We start from the raw sequence: 21,359 nt of genomic DNA, 5'->3' as shown, positions 1-21,359 counted from the left end.
CTTCGAAGAATGTCCCATTGGAATTTTTTTTTAAAAATTGGAAATTTAGGTAAAAGCGGGAATTTTTTTCATCAGTTGAGAAATGTTGAAGTAGTAATATGTTGAATTGAGAAATGGTATTACGGAATTCCTGGAATTTCTGGAAAACCGGGAATTTTTCCAGTTAAAAAAACTACTTAGTTTTTTGTCCCGATTAAGAGGGATGTTTTGAAGGTGGAACGGTTGAAATGCGTTGAAAAATGTGGAAGGAGTAGTCGCCAGAAAAAAGGGTGGAAAAAGGTCTTTGGAAAACCAGGAAGTCTGGAAAATCTTTGAATTTTTTTGAACTTGGAAAAGGGGGAGTTTGAATTTCCAGAATGGTGGAATATGTTGAAGGTGGAATGGTTTGAATAGGTTGACAAATGTGGAAATGGTGGAAGTTTGAAAAATGGCCAATTCATTTTGAATGGGAAAAATGTCCTGGAAAACCTGGAATTCTGGGAAATCTGGGAATTTTTGGAATTTGTCAAGGGAAAGCCCGCGATTCCCGAATAGGCTGAACAGTTTGAATGAATTTGAAAGATGTATTGGACCAATAAATGTGAGGATTTTTGCATTTAGTTAATAAACATTTCATTAAATTTTATTTGGCACAAAAATTACACAATATGGTGGTAAAATAAGTGCAAAAGGTAAAAAAAAAACTGAATTAAAATCAAGGTAAGAGCTGAATGTAATTGTTTTTATATTGCTATAGTTATTTAAATGTATTGTTATTCCTATTGTTATGTTATAGTTTATTTTTTATTAATGTATATCCATCCATCCATCCATCCATTTTCTACCGCTTGTCCCCTTGGGGGTGGCGGGGGGTCGCTGAAACCTATCCTTTTTTTAAATTGTATTTAAAGTTGAGTTTTGGGGGTACAATAAGTCCTCATGTTTTCAAATTAATGGAAAATCGTTTAATTAATCGCTATTACAATATCAATCAAAATAATCGTGATCATTTTTTTTGCCATAATCGTCCAGCCCTACACATATTTGCACAAAGGATCGCTGTTGGATCTGTATCGCCGATTTTTTTTTTGCAGACCTGAAAGTAAACAAGCGGTATCGCACATCACTAGTACTTGCAAATGAGAAACATAAGTGTAAGACGACACGATAACAACCACGCAGCACAGCTCAGTATTAAATGTCAAATCAAATTTTTTATTTTTTTATTTTTTATTTTTTTATTTTTTTCACAATTAACACTTTTGAACACCCACAAAAGTACTACAAATGAGTACTGTTGAGTAACTGTACCGTTTCGTATGCAAGTTTGGTATCCAAGTTGCTGTCCTGGCCACATATTATCCAAGTACTGTCAAAAGTTCACAGGTTAATATGTTTTGTTGCTAACAGCAGTTGACTTCTTTTTACTCTTTCATGACAGTTGTAAATGTACAAATGTTACTTAAAACCTTGCCTGTTCAGTTAATAAATCTTTGAAGGTCTGCCAGATTGTGTTCCATTGTTAACACAGCACGGCAAAGCCTTGCAGCATAATTCATAGTTTAGGTTGTAAACGGAGACAAGGTGAAACTTAGTGACAATGAACCGTGGAGGAGACCTTTGGATTGAATGAAATATGTTTTTAGTCTGTACTACTTTTTACTTTAAATCTGAAAAGATTTCGTCAGAGCTCAGAGAGCACGTAGTTAATTGTGTGGTCATGTACTGTAAGTAATCTGTATATTTTACATGGTTGATTAAACAGCTCTACATGTGATTCAACCCCCATTGTTCTTTATGATCAATAAAAGAAAATAGTGGCTGTTACATTAGATGTGTTGCGCTCTTTCGATGGGTTTTGCCTTCAAGAGCTTTTACACATTTGCAAATGCATTAAAGATACATTTACAATGAGGGTTGATTAATAACTGTACAATTTTCCTTCAGTTAGTGGATAATCGCAATGCTCACTTGTGAGCGCCTGCATGTGGTTATATTGACACAATTTCTGCTTTTTATGAACTTATCATATTTGTTCAGGTCAACCTGAATACACCGCAATAAGTGCATCAATTCACGGAAGAAAATTGCGCCTTCAAAGGAAATGATTGGCTCAATTACAAAAAAGATTTGCCTTGATTTTGGGTGCAAAATGCGTGCACTGCACAATGTTGTTTGGTACCTCCTTAAATTATGATTACTCAACTACATAGAGTACCAGGCATTTTTTTTAAGAGTGAAATTGTGACACTTTACCAGTATGATTAATTAAACCCTCAGAGACACACATTCTGTGCAAACCCCAGGTTGTCATGGCAACCCTTGAGGCCCTATCCAGTGTGGCGAGCCTCACTGTTTCAAGACAAGGAAATGAGAAATAGGAACATCAGACCTTTTGACTGAGCCCACTCACAGTTGCTTTATGCCTTCATGAAAACAACCGCGGGGGGTCCTCTTGTCTTCAGGCGGTGGGGCGGAAGGCTTTCTGCCTGAAACGGCTCAGGGGGTGCTTGACTCTGGATAATACCACGCACTTCACTTTGATTCAGTTCGAGGTGGTTCAGTTGATCATATTTTAACTTTAAAGTTGTGGAGACGTTTTGTTGGTGTTTTGTTTTTGCACTTTTCCCTCTAATATGAGGTGAAGTGGCGCCACCTATGGCTTAGCTTGAGGCAATACATTTGGAGCTCTTTAGAATCCTACCACTTAAGGAAAATATCCCAATTTTTTTTACAAATGTAATACTTAAAATGATTCATGGGTGTAATGTTTTTTTAAAGCCTTTAAAAAAAGAGGCAAATGTTGGTTGAAAGTCTCCTAAACATCAAAAGCGCTTATTTGATAGATAATGCCAGTGGTTCTGAAAGTTTTTTCTCCAAGTACCACCTCAGAAAACACTTGGCTCTCCAAGTACCACCGTATTGACAACATTAACATACAGTAGCAGAGTAGGCCGAAGTATTCATTAAAAAACAGGCAGAGGTTTTATTTAACAAGTTTACTTAACATTTTTTGGCCACTGTAACACTGTGTTTGAATATAGGAAAATAAAAACTGTATACTTTAGTCAAGTGATTCTTTGGTGTACCACTGGATGGAGACCACATACCACTAGTGGTACACGTACCACAGCTTGAAAACCCCTGTCCTGTACCATTTATATATATATATATATATATATATATATATATATATATATATATATATATATATATATATATATATATATATATATATATATATATATATATATATATACATATACATATATATATATATATATATATATATATATATATATATATATATATATATATATATATATATATATATATATATACATATATATATATATATATATATATATACATATATATATATATATATATATATATATCTTGTATTAGTTTATTATTTCAATGTATAATACAATTAGAGCATTTTATAAATTATTTAACTAACCCATATTTCCTGTTGACTTTTCCAAATTCAGATTCTGATGTACAAAACCCAAAACCAGTGAAGTTGGCACGTTGTGTAATCCGTAAATAAAAACAGAATACAATGATTTGCAAATCCTTTTCAACTTATATTCAATTGAATAGACTGCAAAGACAAGATATTTAATGTTCGAACTGAGAAACTTAATTTTTTTTGCAAATAATCATTAACTTAGAATTTAATGGCAGCAATACATTGCCAAAAAGTTGGCACAGTGGCATTTTTACCACTGTGTTACATGGCCTTTCCTTTTAACAACACTCAGTAAACGTTTGGGAACTGAGGAGACCAATTTTTGAAGTTTTTCAGGTGGAATTCTTTCTCATTCTTGCTTGATGTACAGCTTAAGTTGTTCAACAGTCCGGGGTCACCGTTGTTGTATTTTACGCTTCATATTGCGCCACACATTTTCAATGGGAGACAGGCCTGGACTACAGGTGCATTCACAGATGTGTAAGTTACCCATGCCTTGGGCACTAATACACCCCCATTCCATCACAGATGGTGTCTTTTGAATTTTGCCCCTATAACAATCCGAATGGTTCTTTTTCTCTTTGTTCCGGAGGACACGACGTCCACAGTTTCCGAAAACAATTTGAAATGTGGACTCGTCAGACCACAGAACACTTTTCCACTTTGCTTCAGTCCATCTTAGATGAGCTCGGGCCCAGCGAAGCGAGCAGCCTTCCTGGGTGTTGTTGATAAATGGCTTTCGCTTTGCATGGTAGCGTTTTAACTTGCACTTACAGATGTAGCGACAAACTGTAGTTACTGACAGTGGTTTCTGAGCCCATTTGGTGATGTCCTTTACACACTGATGTCACTTTTTGATGCAGTACTGTCTGATGGATCGAAGGTCCATAATATCATCGCTTGCGTGCAGTGATTTCTCCAGATTCTCTGAACCTTTTGAGGATATTATGGATCGTAGATGGTGAAATCCCTAAATTCCTTGCAATAGCTGGTTGAGAAATGTTGTTCTTAAACTGTTGGACAAGTTGCTCATGCATTTGTTCGCAAAGTGGTGACCCTCGCCCCGTCCTTGTTTGTGAATGACTGAGCATTTCATGGTAGCTGCTTTTAAACCCAATCATGGCACCCACCTGTTCCCAATTAGCCTGTTTACCTGTGAAATGTTTGATGAGCATTCCTCAACGTTCTAAGTCTTTTTGGCCACTTGTGCCAGCTTTTTTGAAACATGTTTCAGGAATTAAATTCCAAAGGAGCCAATATTTGCAAAGAATAACAGTTTTACAGTTCAAATGTTAAATATCTTGTCTTTGCAGTCTATTCAATAGAATATAGGTTGAAAAGGATTTGCAAATCATCCATCCATCCATTTTCTACCGCTTATTCCCTTCGGGGTATTCTGTTTTTATTTACGATTTACACAACGTGCCAACTTCACTGGTTTTGGTGTTTGTATTTGTCCTCTGCTTGGTGGATAATTCAATTTCCATTACTGTCTGAGCGCTAAGTTATGTTAAATGAATGTCTTTACAGCAAAAGCAGAGAATGGTTTCTTATCGCACTCATTTATTGCACACTTGTTTATGTTTATTAAACCTCACAATACGAAGGTCCTGGGTTCGATCCCCGGGGTCGGGGTCTTTCTGTGTGGAGTTTGCATGTTCTCCTCGTGACTGCGTGGGTTCCCTCCGGGTACTCGGGCCTCCTCCCACCTCCAAAGACATGCACCTGGGGATAGGTTGATTGGCAACACTAAATTGGCCCTAGTGTGTGAATGTTGTCTGTCTGTCTGTTGGCCTTGCGATGAGGTGGCGACTTGTCCAGGGTGTACACCGCCTTCCGCCCCAATGCAGCTGAGATAGGCTAGAGCACCCCCCGCGACCCTGAAAGGGACAAGCGGTAGAAAAAGGATGGGTTGAGTAAATTGGCGTAAAATCAGCTTCTTTTTTTTTTAAAACATGGAAACTGTCCTGCTGCTTCTACTTTCTAGTTTTGGTGTTGTAGTTCCTGTTCACTTCTGTCTAGATTTGCTGCAGCTCCATTTTTTGGTCTTTTCCCTCCAGCGCAACTGTTTTCAGTTAGTAATTAGGCTAACTTAAGTTCCTTCGGTCCTTGGGTTATCGTATTGTGTCACTGTTTGCCTTTGTGCTGCATGCATTAATACCACTGCACACTCTGCACTGGCCTGCTGTTGGCAACATTTTGTTATTGTTGCCAGTTGGATGAAACTCTTTTATCTGCACATCGCCATCTATCTCTGCATCCTGGGGTCACGGCTAGCTCAACCATGCGCAACTTTAATTAGGTTCAACTTTTTAAAGAGTGAAATAACATAGCACATGTAGATTGTGCGAATGGAAAACAAGTTATACCTCCTTTAATCGAGCTATCCTATGTACCAATATCTGTCAAGGATCATGGCGCCGCCCTTACAGTACCAACAATACATTCCTGCAGGAAGAAGACAACAGGACAAAGGGGACTATTTACACCAACAAGGATACAAATGAAGGGTACTGAATCTAACATAGGTTAATATTTTTAAGTATAAGATAAAATAAACATTTACCTGTTTAGTATCTGTTTGAATGTTCTAGAAGATGACAGTTTTGATAGGTGACATATTACCTTAGAGCAGGGTTGTCAAACTCATTTTAGCTCAGGGGCCGCATGGAGGAAAAGCTATTCCCACGCGGGCCGGACTGGTAAAAACATGGCATTAAATTTTTAAAATAAAGACAACTTCAGATTGTTTTCTTTGTCCTACTTTGGCCAAAAAGAGAACAAGCACATTCTGAAAATGTACATATTACAAATAGAGATGTCCGATAATGGCTTTTTTGCCGATATCCGATATTCTGATATTGTCCAACTCTTAATTACCGATTCCGATATCAACCGATACCGATATATACAGTCGTGGAATTAACACATTATTATGCCTAATTTTGTTGTGATGCCCCGCTGGATGCATTAAACAATGTAACAAGATTTTCCAAAATAAATCAACTCAAGTTATGAAAAAAAATGCCAACATGGCCATATTTATTATTGAAGTCACAAAGTGCATTATTTTTTTAACATGCCTCAAAACAGCAGCTTAGAATTTGGGACATGCTCTCCCTGAGAGAGCATGAGGAGGTTGAGGTGGGCGGGTTGAGGTGGGGGGGTAGCGGGGGTGTATATTGTAGCGTTCCGGAAGAGTTAGTGCTGCAAGGGGTTCTGGGTATTTGTTCTGTTGTGTTTATGTTGTGTTACGGTGCGGATATTCCTCCGAAATGTGTTTGTCATTCTTCTTTGGTGTGGGTTCACAGTGTGGCGCATATTTGTAACAGTGTTAAAGTTGTTTATACGGCTACCCTCAGTGTGACCTGTATGGCTGTTGACCAAGTATGCGTGGCATTCACTTGTGTGTGTGAAAAGCCGAAGATATTATGTGACTGGGCCGGCACGCAAAGACAGTGCCTTTAAGGTTTATTGGCGCTCTGTACTTCTCCCTACGTCCGTGTACACAGCTGCGTTTTAAAAAAGCATAAATTATACTTTTTGAAACCGATACCGATAATTTTGAAACCGATACCGATAATTTCCAATATTACATTTTAAAGCATTTATCGGCCGATAATATCGGCAGTCCGATATTATCGGACATCCCTAATTACAAATAATCCTCTTGGCAAAATTCTGAGGAAAGAATTGGTGCAGATTCAAAAACATCATGAAGAACACAACTTGGACCTTGTCTCAGTGTATTTACAAAGCCATTAAACTTTAAGCACTGTTTAGGATGCTCATGTTTGCAGTTCACCATTAAAAGTGTTTGGAAAACCAATCGAGTGTTTCCTCAAACCGACGCATTGGTGACACCCGCAACTGCAACAACACATGAATTTATCATCATTCAAATATTATAATTATAATACAAATACAACAATTATCAAAATGACACCATAATAGCCGAAATCAAGGTAACATAACTGTCAAGACGGGGACTGTGGTGTGTTTGTTTTCCCGAGATGCAAGTAAAGCTGGACTGGACATGGCGTGAAGGTAAATACATATTTATTTATACACTAACAAACTACAAAAAAGGAAGCAAACAAAAGGCGCGCACAATGGCGGAGAACAAACTTGACTAATGAAACCAAAAGACTAGCACAAAGGCAATTAACTATGAACACGAAACAAGAACACTTACTGTGGCATGGCATGAAACATGAACTATAGTAACAGGAATATCATGGGTAGCAGAGGTAGTATGGTTGATGTCACCAGGCCGACTGCCTGGCAACAACAAGCTTAAATACTGGTGACATGATTAGTGACAGGTGTGCGAGTGCAAAGCGTGAGACAGGTGCGTGACATGAGGATGTGAACCAGGTGAAACTAATGGTTGCTATGGTGACAAAGCAAGGGAGTGAAAACAGGAACTAAAGTGTCCAAAAACCAAGCAAAACATAACTAAACAAAATATGATCACAGACATGACAATAACTACAAACTTAATTAATGTGAACATGGTAGATTTAAGCATACAATAAAATAGAACAAACACAACAAATATAAAAACACACATTTTTACAATGGAGTTCAGGGTGTGCATTGTGCATTCAACCAATTGCAAGCGTTGCCTGGAACTCTAACTACAAAGATGATGGTCAGGTTGACTTAAGTCTTTGCTTATTACCATTTTGTTATTTTATCAGTTGAGTGGATAATTTACAATGGAAGCAGGTTTTGTGCGTTAATACTGCCGCCATCTGCTGCCAGCCACAACAGGAGCAACAGATTGCTTGCACCTGTGCTAATTGGAGTAGCGGCAGCCAATCCAGTGGGCATTTAAAGTCAGTTGACACGTCATCTTTAAACACTGTCATGGGTGACACTTCAATTGCTATTGTGACATCCAGTGGACACATTTTGAACAGAAGTTTATTTCATTAAAAAAAATGCAGCTCATTTTAATATTTCACAAACTGGTCGTGGGCCGTATGTTTGACACCCTAGCCTTAGAAACACGTCAAACAGCCGTCATTTAAAGGGTAACTGCGCTTTTTTGCTCATTATTCCCAATCTGTATGTGAGACCAGGACACACATATCTTTGTATCAGGTACAGGTACAGGTACAGGACAGTACAGGTACAGGACAGTACAGACACATTGGAGTTCTTGTGTGTTTCTTCCTGAGTTAACTTCTACAAAAACAAGAGTGAGAAAATAGAATGGGATTGTAAGAAGCAAAAAAAAGCATTCTAAATATGTGCATTCTAAATAGTAAAAAAAATGCGAGTAAGAGGCAGCTAACAATTTAGGTAACGGGGATACAATCTATTCCACCTATAAAGCCCTCTAAAAACATCCATCAATACTGTAAATATATATGTAATGTAGTAACAGATACATCCATGATAACATGTAATATTTAAAATATTTAGGTCATTTTAAGCATTACATAAACGTTGATTGATTTCACAGAGCGCATAGCAATGAACGTTACTTTCGTCAATCACAAAAAATATGTATTATGAAATAATAAAATGTGAAAAAATATATATACGTTGCAAAATGTGTTATTTACACATAAAATATGTTGTAAATGTTTATTTGCATACCTTGTTGCCTGTAACACGGCAGTAAAACGGTGGATCAAACAAAACAGAAGTCACCATCATGGACCCACGAGCTGCGGAAACAGGCTCAGTAACTCCACGGTGACGTTTTGGTGAATCTACTGAGGAATTTCTGAAACTGAAACAAAACTAAAATAATGCCATTGTAAGTTAATAATATTAACGCTCGTAAACGTGTTAGCATATTAGCTAATGCTGACGATGGTAGCTTGATAACATCACAATAGCAGGTACAAACATGCATCTAAACACTCTTACATACCTCACACATTGGACAGTTTAGTAGGTGTCAATAGTTTTAGTTATATTGTAGAACTTAAGAAACGTTGCTTGGAGTGATGTATGGAGAATTCATACATATAGAAACACTATGGATGACTAGAACCGCACTTGTACTTCCGGTTGAACGATTTTTAAACAGAAGGGCACTGCAGCACCTGCAGTGAGCGAACTCGTCCAAAAGATGACGCCATTACACAAACAATAACACACCTTTTCAGTGTCTTTCCTTGTTTGTTTTAACTATATGCATTATGGCTATCAACGAAGAAAAATCCATAAATTAGCCGCACAAGCTGCAGGGTTCAAAGTGTAGGAAAAAAGTAGTCCAGAATTAATGGTACAACTCACGGCAGACTTTATGAGAGCTAGCAAATACTACTTTGGGACATATGATGATCCAGAACCTTATATTTTTCAGCCTGGATATAAGTAGGATGAGCTACATGTTTTAGAAGCTTAGTGCTAAACAGATCCACCTATAGTAAAACACTGAGCATCATGTAGCAGAAATACAATAAGAAATACAAACATAACAAAACAGTGACTTACGATGTGCGCTCTCTCCGGGATGACGACTGAGGGGATGGTTGTATCTTTCAGCATGAGACGTATGCTTCCTGTTTAGCACAGTCATCAGGTAAAAAATGCTAGGATAATATAGCATCATGCCCCGATGGCTTGAATTTCAAAGTAACCAACTTCTCGGCTGATAGTCACAACCTTTGACTCAGAATACAGGTGTGAGGCATGAATTATAATCCAGCATTATCTTTTGCTAACTCAGAGGAAGTTTAGTACCTCACTAGTCTGTTTACCACTTTGAGCAAAGCGCTCAAAGTACTTCCTCGGTGTAGTCTCTTACAATAACAAAGTTGCTACACCGTAGGAAGTAGTGTTGTCCCAATACCAATATTTTGGTACCGGTACCAACATTATTTAGATACTTTTCGGTACATTTCAGTACTTTTCTAAATAAAGGCGACCACAAAAAGTTGCATCATTGGCTTTATTTTAACAAAAAATCTTAGGGTACATTAAACATATATTTCTTATTTCAAGTTTGTCCTTAAATAAAATAGTGAACATACTAGACAACTTGTCTTTTATTAGTAAGTAAGCAAACAAAGGCTCCTAATTTGGCTGCTGACATATGCAGTAACATATTGTGTCATTTATCATTCTATTATTTTGTCAAAATCATTAAGGACAAGTGGTAGAAAATGAATTATTAATCTACTTGTTCATTTACTGTTAATATCTGCTTACTTTCTCTTTTAACATGTTCTATCTACACTTCTGTTAAAATGTAATAATCACTTATTCTTCTGTTTTTTGATACTTTACATTAGTTTTTGATGATATCACAAATTCAGGTATCAATCCGATACCAAGTCGTTACAGGATAATACATTGGTCATATTCAAAGTCCTCATGTGTCCAGGGAGACATAAATATCGACGTAATCATAGTAGTATCGACTAGATTGTTGGACCGAATATGATTCATTACAGTGGCGTGCGGTGACGTTCATGTCAGGTGAGGTACTGACTTCATCACAGTCAGATTTACAAACATATGAACCCTAAAGAGTATCTTATTCACAATTTGATTGGCAGCAGTTAACGGGTTATGTTTAAAAGCTCATACCAGCATTCTTCCCTGCTTGGCACTCAGCATCAAGGGTTGGAATTGGGGGTTAAATCACCAAAAATTATTCCCAGGCACGGCGCCGCTGCTGCCCACTGCTCCCCTCACCTCCCAGGGGGTGAACAAGGGGATGGGTCAAATGCAGAGTACAAATTTCACCACACCTAGTGTGTGTGTGACAATCATTGGTACTTTAACCTAACTTTAACTTTACACTTACAAACTGTAGCACACAATAAAGCACATTTAATTAAAAAAACGTTATTATGGTCTTACCTTTACTTATAAATGCGGGAGCGTTGTGAATGAATGAAATATGAAATCTGCGCTGCATTCTGCAAGTGTACCTAATGTTGTGTCCCTGTTCACGGCTCCTCCGGCGCGCCGCGCGAGCATTGTTGTTTTTGCACTTTTTGGCTTCTTGTTAAGTGACTTTTTTGGGGTGGATTCGGTCTTGCACGTGGAGGGTTTGGGTGTGGGCTTTGGTTGGTGTGGCGCTCCCGATGATTTCTAATTAGAAATGAGGTGTTTAAAAAATTGAGCGCGCTCCACCCTAACAAGGCCACCGGCCTTGATAATATTCCCTCCAGATTCCTCAGGGACTCTGCCTCCATCATTGCCCCGATCATCACGCACATAATAAACCTATCAATTACACAAGGCCAAGTACCAAAAGATTTTAAGATAGCAAGAGTAACTCCCCTCTTTAAAAAAGGAAGCAAATTGGAACCTGGCAACTACCGACCTGTTTCTATTCTCAGCTCCATTTCGAAAGTAATGGAGAAAATAGTTTATGAACAGGTCGATAGTTACCTTGCCACTAATAAACTCATGTACAAATTCCAATCCGGCTTCAGAACTAACCACTCCACTAACTTCTCTATCTGACCGACCACATCAAACATGAGGTGGACGCGGGCAAATACTGCGGCATGGTCATGCTGGACCTTCAGAAGGCCTTTGACACCGTTAACCACGCTATACTGTTGGATAAGCTCAGAGCAATCGGATTTAACAAAACCTCTTGGAGCTGGATGCAGTCTTACTTGGAGGGGAGGGAGCAGGTGGTAGAGGTGAACGGCACCGTGTCCCCCCCCCCCTCTCGGTGAGCTGTGGAGTCCCCCAAGGCAGTATATTGGGACCTTTACTGTTCCTAATATACATAAACGACATGTCATCGGCATGCGACTGTGAATTGTTTTTGTTTGCGGATGACTCTGCCTTGCTGGTATCCGGCAAGGACAAGTCACAGGTGGAGAAAATCCTCAGTGCTGAGCTCTGTAGAACTTGCACCTGGCTCGCTGACAACAAGCTATCCATACACTTGGGTAAAACAGAATCCATCCTGTTTGGGTCCCACATCAAACTTAAGAGAGTCAATGACTTCACCATAAAAGTAGGTGACAGTGTCATCACCAGGAAAGATGAGGTCACCTACCTAGGTTCCATTCTAGAGGCTAACCTTTCCTGTGATAAAATGGCAACCAAGGTAATCAAAAAGGTTAACCAACGAACGAGATTTCTCTACAGAATTTCCTCTCTGGTCAACAAAAGCACCTTGAGGATTCTGGCGGGAACTCTCGTTCAACCCTTTTTCGATTACGCATGCACCTCCTGGTACCCTAGCACCTCCAAAACCCTCAAATCTAAACTCCAAACATCTCAGAACAAGCTAGTCAGGTTACTTCTAGACCTCCACCACAGATCCCACCTCACTCCTACCCACTTCTCTAAAGTGGGCTGGCTCAAGGTGGAGGACAGAGTTAAACAACTTGCACTGAGCCTAGTCTATAAAATCCGCTACACCTCCCTGATACCGAAGTACATGTCAAACTACTTCCTTAACGTAAATGACCGCCATAACCACAACACCAGGGGGTGCTCCACTAACCACGTTAAACCCAGATTCCGAAGTAACAAAGGTCTCAACTCATTCTCTTTCTATGCCACATCAATGTGGAATGCGCTCCCAACAGGTATAAAAGAAAGGGCATCTCTATCCTCCTTCAAAACCGCAATAAAAGTTCACCTCCAGGCAGCTACAACCCTAAACTAACACCCTCCCCGTATTGCTAATAATCAAATGTAAACAATCAAATGCAGATACTTTTTCTTTTTCTTATGCCTTCTGATCTCTCTCTCTCTCTCTCTCTCTCTCTCTCTATGTCCACTACTTGATGTCCATACCCCCCCGCCCCCCAACCCCCCACCCCCCCTCCCTCCACACCCCTGATTGTAAATAATGTAAATAATTCAATGTGATTATCTTGTGTGATGACTGTATTATGATGATAGTATATATGATAGTATATATCTGTATCATGAATCAATTTAAGTGGACCCCGACTTAAACAAGTTGAAAAACTTATTCGGGTGTTACCATTTAGTGGTCAATTGTACGGAATATGTACTTCACTGTGCAACATACTAATAAAAGTCTCAATCAATCAATCAATCAATCCCGTCGGGCGATGCATTCTGCGGCGGGAGTGTTAACCGGGACCAGGAGGCGGGGTTATGAGACGCGCCTCACACAGTGTGTCTTGGCAGCAGTTTTATGATCGCTCAGCACTAAAAATACGTTACACACATACAGTTGTTGACAAAATACACTGTACATTAAATACCTCAGCTAACTAAACTATGGAAATGTATAATATAATTCATATAGCAATATGGTCTCACAGCACAGCAGGCCAGCAGTTAGCCGAGTCTTTGCGCACAATCCATGTTGAGGGTGAGGCACAACGCAGTGACGTGCCTCAACTGGCTGCTGATCACCGCACCGTCTCTTCTCAGTATTTGAACGGCAAATGTGAAAATAAAAATAAAAATAATCTAAAACTGGTGAAGTTAAATGGAAAATAACTTTAGTATAATCACTGGATACATATAACAATTTAATGTTTGTTTTTTTCTTTTTACTTTTTTTTTCTTTCCATGATGGCAGGTGAGGCCGTGCCTCCCCTGCCTCTAGTGACTGCACGCCACTGATTCATTAGTATCATGGCACTATACTAATACCGGTATACCGTACAACCCTAGTAGGAAGGGGATTCAAATGGCCCAATTTGTCACGGTTTACCTGACACATGAAACGTGACGAATTGGGGGAGTTGCATGATCCACTTTAGCCACCAGTGGGCTAAAGTGGAACATTCACCAGTGTTGAATGTCTTAAAATGTGTTGCATGGCAATTCCAACTTAGACCACAGCGTCAGTTGCTATGTAGAGTGGCACTTTTCATCATTTTCAGCAGACTGCATTACAAAATGATTAACCCCTCGCCTTCCTCTCACGTGGGATCTGTCAGGTTCAAACACTGATGACATCTATTAAACAAGACAAGAGGCAACGAATTAAACAGTGGCATAATTCAATTTGGACTCAATATTGAGGAAAGTCGTCTCTACACTGTACCCTTGCACAGTATCTCAGCACGCTCTGCCAAAAGATTGCATGCCTCCTTCTTTTATTTTGGACCCTCCCCGACCACATGGCCACCACTGTTTCCAAAGGACAAAGGTCACAAAAAGTTCACAGAAAAGGTCGTAAACAATTCACAGAAAAGGTCAGTTCAAAAATAGTTCGTAAAATAGTTCCAAAAGAGGTCCATAAAATAGTTCAAAAAGAGTTCGTAAAATACTTCAAAAAGAGGTTGCCTGGAAATTGGGCAGATCCTGTCATCTCTCCGCTTTGAAGTCCTTGGGTTAGAACAATATCTATCTGTTGATTACCATACATGAAAGAACACAGGAACACCTTTATCTTGCTTCCCCCCTAAGCAATAACTTACAAACAATTATTCTAACAAGATCCATCCAGGTATGGGGCCATTTGAATCCCTTCCCTATTGTAGCTTGTTTACTCCGCAGGTGACGCCATGTAAATGGACTATTGTCAGCGGTTTTTGGATGTTTTTAGGGGGCTTCATCGGTGGAATAGATGACTCCCCATTAACTGCATTGTGCCTCTTGCTAGCAGTTTTTTAGCAATTCAGATAACAGAAAGACGTAAATAATGGGCAACATTCCCCCCCAAAAGTGTGGTCCGACCTTTTACTTGTTTGTGTTCACAACGGCATCACAATAATAAAAATAATATGTGAGGGTGTGGTGATATCCAGACCTAAGTAAATAAATAATTCCAGAAGCACTGACACGCTGAGTGAATGTTGCTCGTGTGCTTGCACACAGCCTCTTAACACAAACATTCTTTTTATAGTGCTGCAACACAGCAGGACTAATGAAGCTCTATCCACCTACAGAACACAAGAGCGCTGTTTAAAATTCGAGTGGTGGGAGGATCGGCTGCCTATAGCTACCTGACACCCCAAGATGGAAAGCCTCTGCACCACACTGCTGTTGACAGGTAAGAGTCGCTACACACCCGAAAACTGTACAAGCGCAACATATAACGACGCACAAACTGTACACAATCATCACATGAACATGATGTATATCAGGTGTGTTAAGAAAAGTCGATTTACATCGAAACTGCGATTTTTATTCATTCGGATTCTAATTCGATTCATCAATTTTGTGAATCAATTTTTTAATAAAGTATGTATATTTTTTTTTAAATACAGTCGTGGTCAAACGTTTACATACACTTGTAAAGAACATAATGTCATGGTTGTCTTGAGTTTCCAATAATTTCTATATATCACCTTTCCAAACATATTGCTGGGTATTGTGGCCAAACAGCTAAATTTTTGTTTCATCTGGCATCACATGGACAAAGATAAGACCTTCTGGAGGAAAGTTTTGTTGTCAGATGAAACAAAAATTGAGCTGTTAGGCCACCATACCCAGCAATATGTTTGGAGGAGAAAAGGTGAGTGTTATGTATACAGGAGGGAGTTGTGACGGCACAGAACCACAAGGGGGCAATATTGCTCTATGTATTTATTATATATATAAACAATATAATATAATAAATAATTAACAATATAATTTAATAAACTATAGAATGGTGTGTGACGAAATCCAAGAGTGTGTGTGTGTGTGTGTGTGTGTGTGTGTGTGTGTGTGTGTGTGTGTGTGTGTGTGTGTGTGTGTGTGTGTGTGTGTGTGTGTGTGTGTGTGTGTGTGTGTGTGTGTGTGTGTGTGTGTGATTAGCTGTAGTGGGTGTTACCAGTGTTGACTCAAGAGGAGGAACAAGGCATGAAGGCAGTCCGTGGGGCAGGCAGATGGTCAGGGCGAATGGCGAGGCGTAGGAGGTCCGTGTCCAAGCGGGGGTCGAAGTTCGAAGAGGCAGTCCGGCAAGCAGAGAAAGTCCGGCAAGCAGAGAAAACTATGGCTGACGAGACGCACAGCTTGTCGATGCGGGGACAAGGCAGACTGGGTACACGACAGAAGATTACGTTCAGGCCAAGGATAGCAGGCTGAGCAAGCTCTTGAAGGCAGGACCTCTCATTAGCGGCAGGTGCGCAGATTGCCGGTGAATGATTGCAGCTGCCGGCTGCTGCAGGGTGGAGACGCGCCCGGCGCGTCCCAAGGTGTGACAAGCAGAGCGCAAAGATGAGGGCACATTGGCCTTCCCAAAGTCCTGACTTAAAAATGTGGACAATGCTGAAGAAACAAGTCCATGTCAGAAAAACAACACATTTAGCTGAACTGCACCAATTTTGTCAAGAGGAGTGGTCAAAAACTCAACCAGAAGCTTGCCAGAAGCTTGTGGATGGCTACCAAAAGCGCCTTATTGCAGTGAAACTTGCCAAGGGACATGTAACCAAATATTAACATTGCTGTATGTATACTTTTGACCCAGCAGATTTGGTCACATTTTCAGTAGACCCATAATAAATTCATAAAAGAACCAAACTTCATGAATGTTTTTTTGTGACCAACAAGTATGTGCTCCAATCACTCTATCACAAAAAAATAAGAGTTGTAGAATTTATTGGAAAGTCAAGACAGCCATGACATTATGTTCTTTACAAGTGTATGTAAACTTTTGACCACGACTGTATATAAATATTTGAAATATATATATATATTTTTTTTTTGTGAGAATCGATTTTTGGATTAAAAACATTGTTATTACTATTAATACTGTTTCTTCTATTAATTTTTTGGTTAGTATGTATTTTTCTAATCAGCCTGACCTAAGCCTAAAGTAGGATATGCATTGTACTGTTCTACAGTGTGTTTGTACTGATGATTGTTTGTGGTTCTTATGTGTTTGAAGATATCTCGTTAGTGCCCGTATGCTGAATTCACAGCTGCACAATCATTCCATCTCCGGGTACCAATAATGAGACTTTCACCAATAATCATTAAAATTATTATTCACTTGAGCTATATATATTTTTTTCTTTCCAAAAAGTAAACTAACATTAAAAGTTATGGTGTGAAAGAATGATCAGAATTAGACATGGAGAAAAGGTAGGATTAAATATTTTTGGACATGTTGAATAATGCAAATGTAACTATGTGATGTAACTTGTTAAGCATGTCTGAAACAAATCATAGCATTATAAAGAGCTGTTATAAATGCCATAATTTAGCATGTTTATGACACTATGCTTGACGGATAATGTGTTTTATAACGGCCTTGTCATTTGGTTCTGACATGGACGCGTAAAATATGCACGCCGTGGCGTGACACTGTCACAGATAGACATGTCTTTACTATATTCTTTTTTTCGCCTCATCTTTGAAGTGTCTTGTCTGCATGTTCACTGGGAATATTTGAGTCGTTTTTTTTCAGTACAGCGGCTCGCTTGGTACCATTATTTTGCTGCATAAACGCTGCGTGTGACTCCGAGTGACTGAGGTGTGCTCTGAGATGAAAAGTATTGAAGGAAGACACTTAACTCACTCCTTACAGGACCAGAGCTTTACTGTCATGGTACAAACTTGTTTCTATAATCCAAAGGACAAACAGGGTCAAGGACATACCTGAAGCAAGCGTGGAGCACGGTGCAGTTTGATACGGCATGTTGAGATAATTATCATCTTAAACAAACGATACAGATATGATCCGATATCACATTTTTAGGCCAATATCGTCTCATAATATCATACGGCTAATGTTATCATCTGTAATTTTCATATTATACCAAGGGGCCGAGCGAACTGTCTCAATCTGAGTTTTTCCCTTCCGATGTAATTGCTTGTATTCCGTCACATGACTTCTTCCCGGAAGTAAATATAAGTGGTGGTCAACCAGGCAAAATTTGCAGAGTGATATCAAGGATTATTCGTCGGTGGATTTCTCAGACATATCGAACTTTCTTGCGCTCCAGACGTCATTCTACATGACAAAACAGATGGGAACTTGGAAAAACGTGGAGGTCTACAACATCTTTGTGGACAAGGAAATTGGTATCAAGACTCTCGCGGATAGATATACACTATATTGCCAGTGAAACTTGCCAAGGGACATGTAACCAAATATTAACATTGCTGTATGTATACTTTTGACCCTGCAGATTTGGTCACATTTTCAGTAGACCCATAATTAATTCATAAAAAAAACAAAATTTCATGAATGTTTTTTGTGACCAACAAGTATGTGCTCCAATCACTCTATCACAAAAAATAAGAGTTGTACAAATTATTGGAAACTCAAGACAGCCATGACATTATGTTCTTTACAAGTGTATGTAAACTTTTGACCACAACTGTAAGTATATTTAACCCTAAGTATATAATGACAGTGTGCAAGTGCAACCATAATATATGTACAGTATACTTCCTATCCCAGTAATAGAGTTATAGTAACTATATTTATCTATTGCTAAAAAGTCCATATAACAGCACTAAAAGCTAGTTTATGAGCATGCAAGCTTATAGCCATGATTAATATTCATTAATTTCTCTTGCAGCATGATGTAATGAATAATAAAATGCATTTAATCACTCATTTTAATGCAGCCAAACCACCAGGAAAAGACCCATGACCCACTGAAAGAGTCCCTGGCCCACTTTTGGCAGCCAATAATTGAGAATCGTTGGTTTGGAGCACAAATCCATCAACAATGGTTACATTTCTGGACAATTCCTGGAAAGTCTGCTTTTTATTTTGATCTGTAAAAGAACAAATCTCTTCGGAAAAGAATGAAAACGTTGAGTTTACTGCTGAGCTTGTGTTGTCTGTCTTGTTCCCAATTACCTTTCAAACACCAGTGCGCTGACAATATAGAGCTTTGATTCTGAACATCCTAATGAGGCAAGTCTTAAAGGATGAGTTCTCCTCAGGGCTCGTCTGGACTCGAATATGTTTGGGGTAATTAAGAAGTTTGGGGAAAGGCTGAGTTAGAGTTAAAGGCCTACTGAAATGACATTTTCTCATTTAAACGGGGATAGCAGGTCCATTCTATGTGTCATACTTGATCATTTCGCGATATTGCCATAGTTTTGCTGAAAGGATTTAGTAGAGAACATCGACGATAAAGTTCGCAACTTTTGGTCGCTGATAAAAAAGCCTTGCCTGTACCGGAAGTAGCGTGACGTCACAGGTTGTGGAGCGCCTCACATCTGCACATTGTTTACACTCATGACCACCAGCAGCGAGAGCGATTCAGACCGAGAAAGCGACGATTACCCCATTAATTTGAGCGAGGATGAAAGATTTGTGGATGAGGAAAGTGAGAGTGAAGGATTAGAGTGCAGTGCAGGACGCCAGGATGTATCTTTTTTCGCTCTGACCTGACTTCACCACGATCATCGGTGCGGTCGGCGGCTAGCGTCGGATAGCGCGTCTGCTATCCAACTCAAAGTCCTCCTGGTTGTGTTGCTGCAGCCAGCCGCTAATACACCGATCCCACCTACAGCTTTCTTCTTTGCAGTCTCCATTGTTCATTAAACAAATTGCAAAAGATTCACCAACACAGATGTCCAGAATACTGTGGAATTTTGCGATGAAAACAGACGACTTAATAGCTGGCCACAATGGTGTCCCAATACCTCCGCACAATCCGTGTCGTCACGCGCATACGTCATCATACATAGACGTTTTCAACCGGAAGTTTAGGGGGGAATTTAAAATTGCACTTTATAAGTTAACCCGGCCGTATTGGCATGTGTTGCAATGTTAAGATTTCATCATTGATGTATAAACTATCAGACTGCGTGGTCGGTAGTAGTGGATTTCAGTAGGCCTTTAAAGTGTTTGCACAGTTAAATCCAATTAATTCGATATGTTCTTGAACTTTTCTAAATGATGACTTGCAGCACTATCCATTGGATCAGCACCTTGTTATATTTCCGACCTCTTAAAAATGTACACCACCACAAAGTCTCTGGTGTCCTTTGATAAATGTCTCCTTGTCGTCTCAGAAACTAAAAAATTCAGAAGGCACCGCGCCTTCTCTGCTCCCAAGCTGTGGAACGATCTCCCTCTGGTAATTAGGATGTTTCGCTCTAATGACTTTTAAAAAACGTCCTAAAACTTGTTTTTACTCCTTCGATTTTAAACCAGCATGAGTTGTATGAGCTCTGTCTAGTTTCCTTTCTTTTATGTATTTGTTATTTTAAATTGACTGTTTCCTGTTTGAGACTTTGTCTTATTTTAATGTCTATTTGAACTTAGGGAAAGTTTAACCGTTTTTAAAAGGTACTATCTAAATCAGGGGTCTCAGACATGCGTCCCGCGGGCCAATTGTGGCCCGTGAGACGTTATTTTGCGGCCCGCCCCTTAATATGAAAATGTAATGTTAGTGCGGCCCGCGAGTTTTATATGAATGGCGCTTGACAGCGTCATACTTGCCAACCCTCCCGATTTTTCCGGGAGACTCCCGAATTTCAGGGCAACCATTCTCTCAAATGTCTTCACCCAAACGACAATATTAAGGGCGTGCTGTGATGTCACTGCTTTTAGCGCCCTCTACAACCTGTACAAACAGCGTGCCATCCCAGTCACATGTTGTATTTGGCTTCTGTACACACACGTAAGTGACGGCAAGACATACTTGATCAACAGCCACACAGGTCACACTGAGGGTAGCCGTATAAACAAGTTTAACACTGTTACAAATATGTGCCACACTGTGAGCCCACACCAAACAAGAATGACAAACACATTTTGGGAGAACATCCGCACCGTAACACAACATAAACACAACAGAACAAATACCCAGAATCCCATGCAGCCCTAACTCTTCCGGGCTGCAATATACACCCCCGCTACCACCAAACCCCGCCCCCCCAACCCTGCGCCCCAACACATCAACCCCCCCTTCCCCCTCCGTGCGTCGGTTGGGGGGGCGGGGTTTGGTGGTAGCGGGGGTGTATATTGCAGCCCGAAAGAGTTAGGGCTGCAAGGTGTTCTGGGTATTTGTTCTGTTGTGTTTATGTTGTCTTACGGTGCGAATGTTCTCCCGAAATGTGTTTGTCATTC

General features: G+C 39.6%; 1 protein-coding gene across 3 annotated transcripts in view; it reads left to right on the top strand.

Annotated features, from left to right (window-relative positions):
• The window catches only part of usp43a (ubiquitin specific peptidase 43a), a 264,050-nt gene that overhangs the window by 177,868 nt on the left and 64,823 nt on the right, over positions 1 to 21,359 (top strand). For all 3 annotated transcript variants that reach the window (XM_062026996.1, XM_062026994.1, XM_062026995.1), the window contains exon 9: positions 15,280 to 15,383. In XM_062026996.1, the coding sequence (XP_061882980.1) occupies positions 15,280 to 15,383 (104 nt within the window). The remainder of the gene's footprint in view (positions 1 to 15,279; positions 15,384 to 21,359) is intronic.

The sequence above is a fragment of the Entelurus aequoreus genome, linkage group LG18, assembly GCF_033978785.1.
Source record: "Entelurus aequoreus isolate RoL-2023_Sb linkage group LG18, RoL_Eaeq_v1.1, whole genome shotgun sequence".
NCBI lineage: Eukaryota > Metazoa > Chordata > Actinopteri > Syngnathiformes > Syngnathidae > Entelurus > Entelurus aequoreus.
The sequence above is the reverse complement of the archived record's forward strand: the minus strand, read 5'-3'. Positions and strand labels throughout refer to the sequence as shown.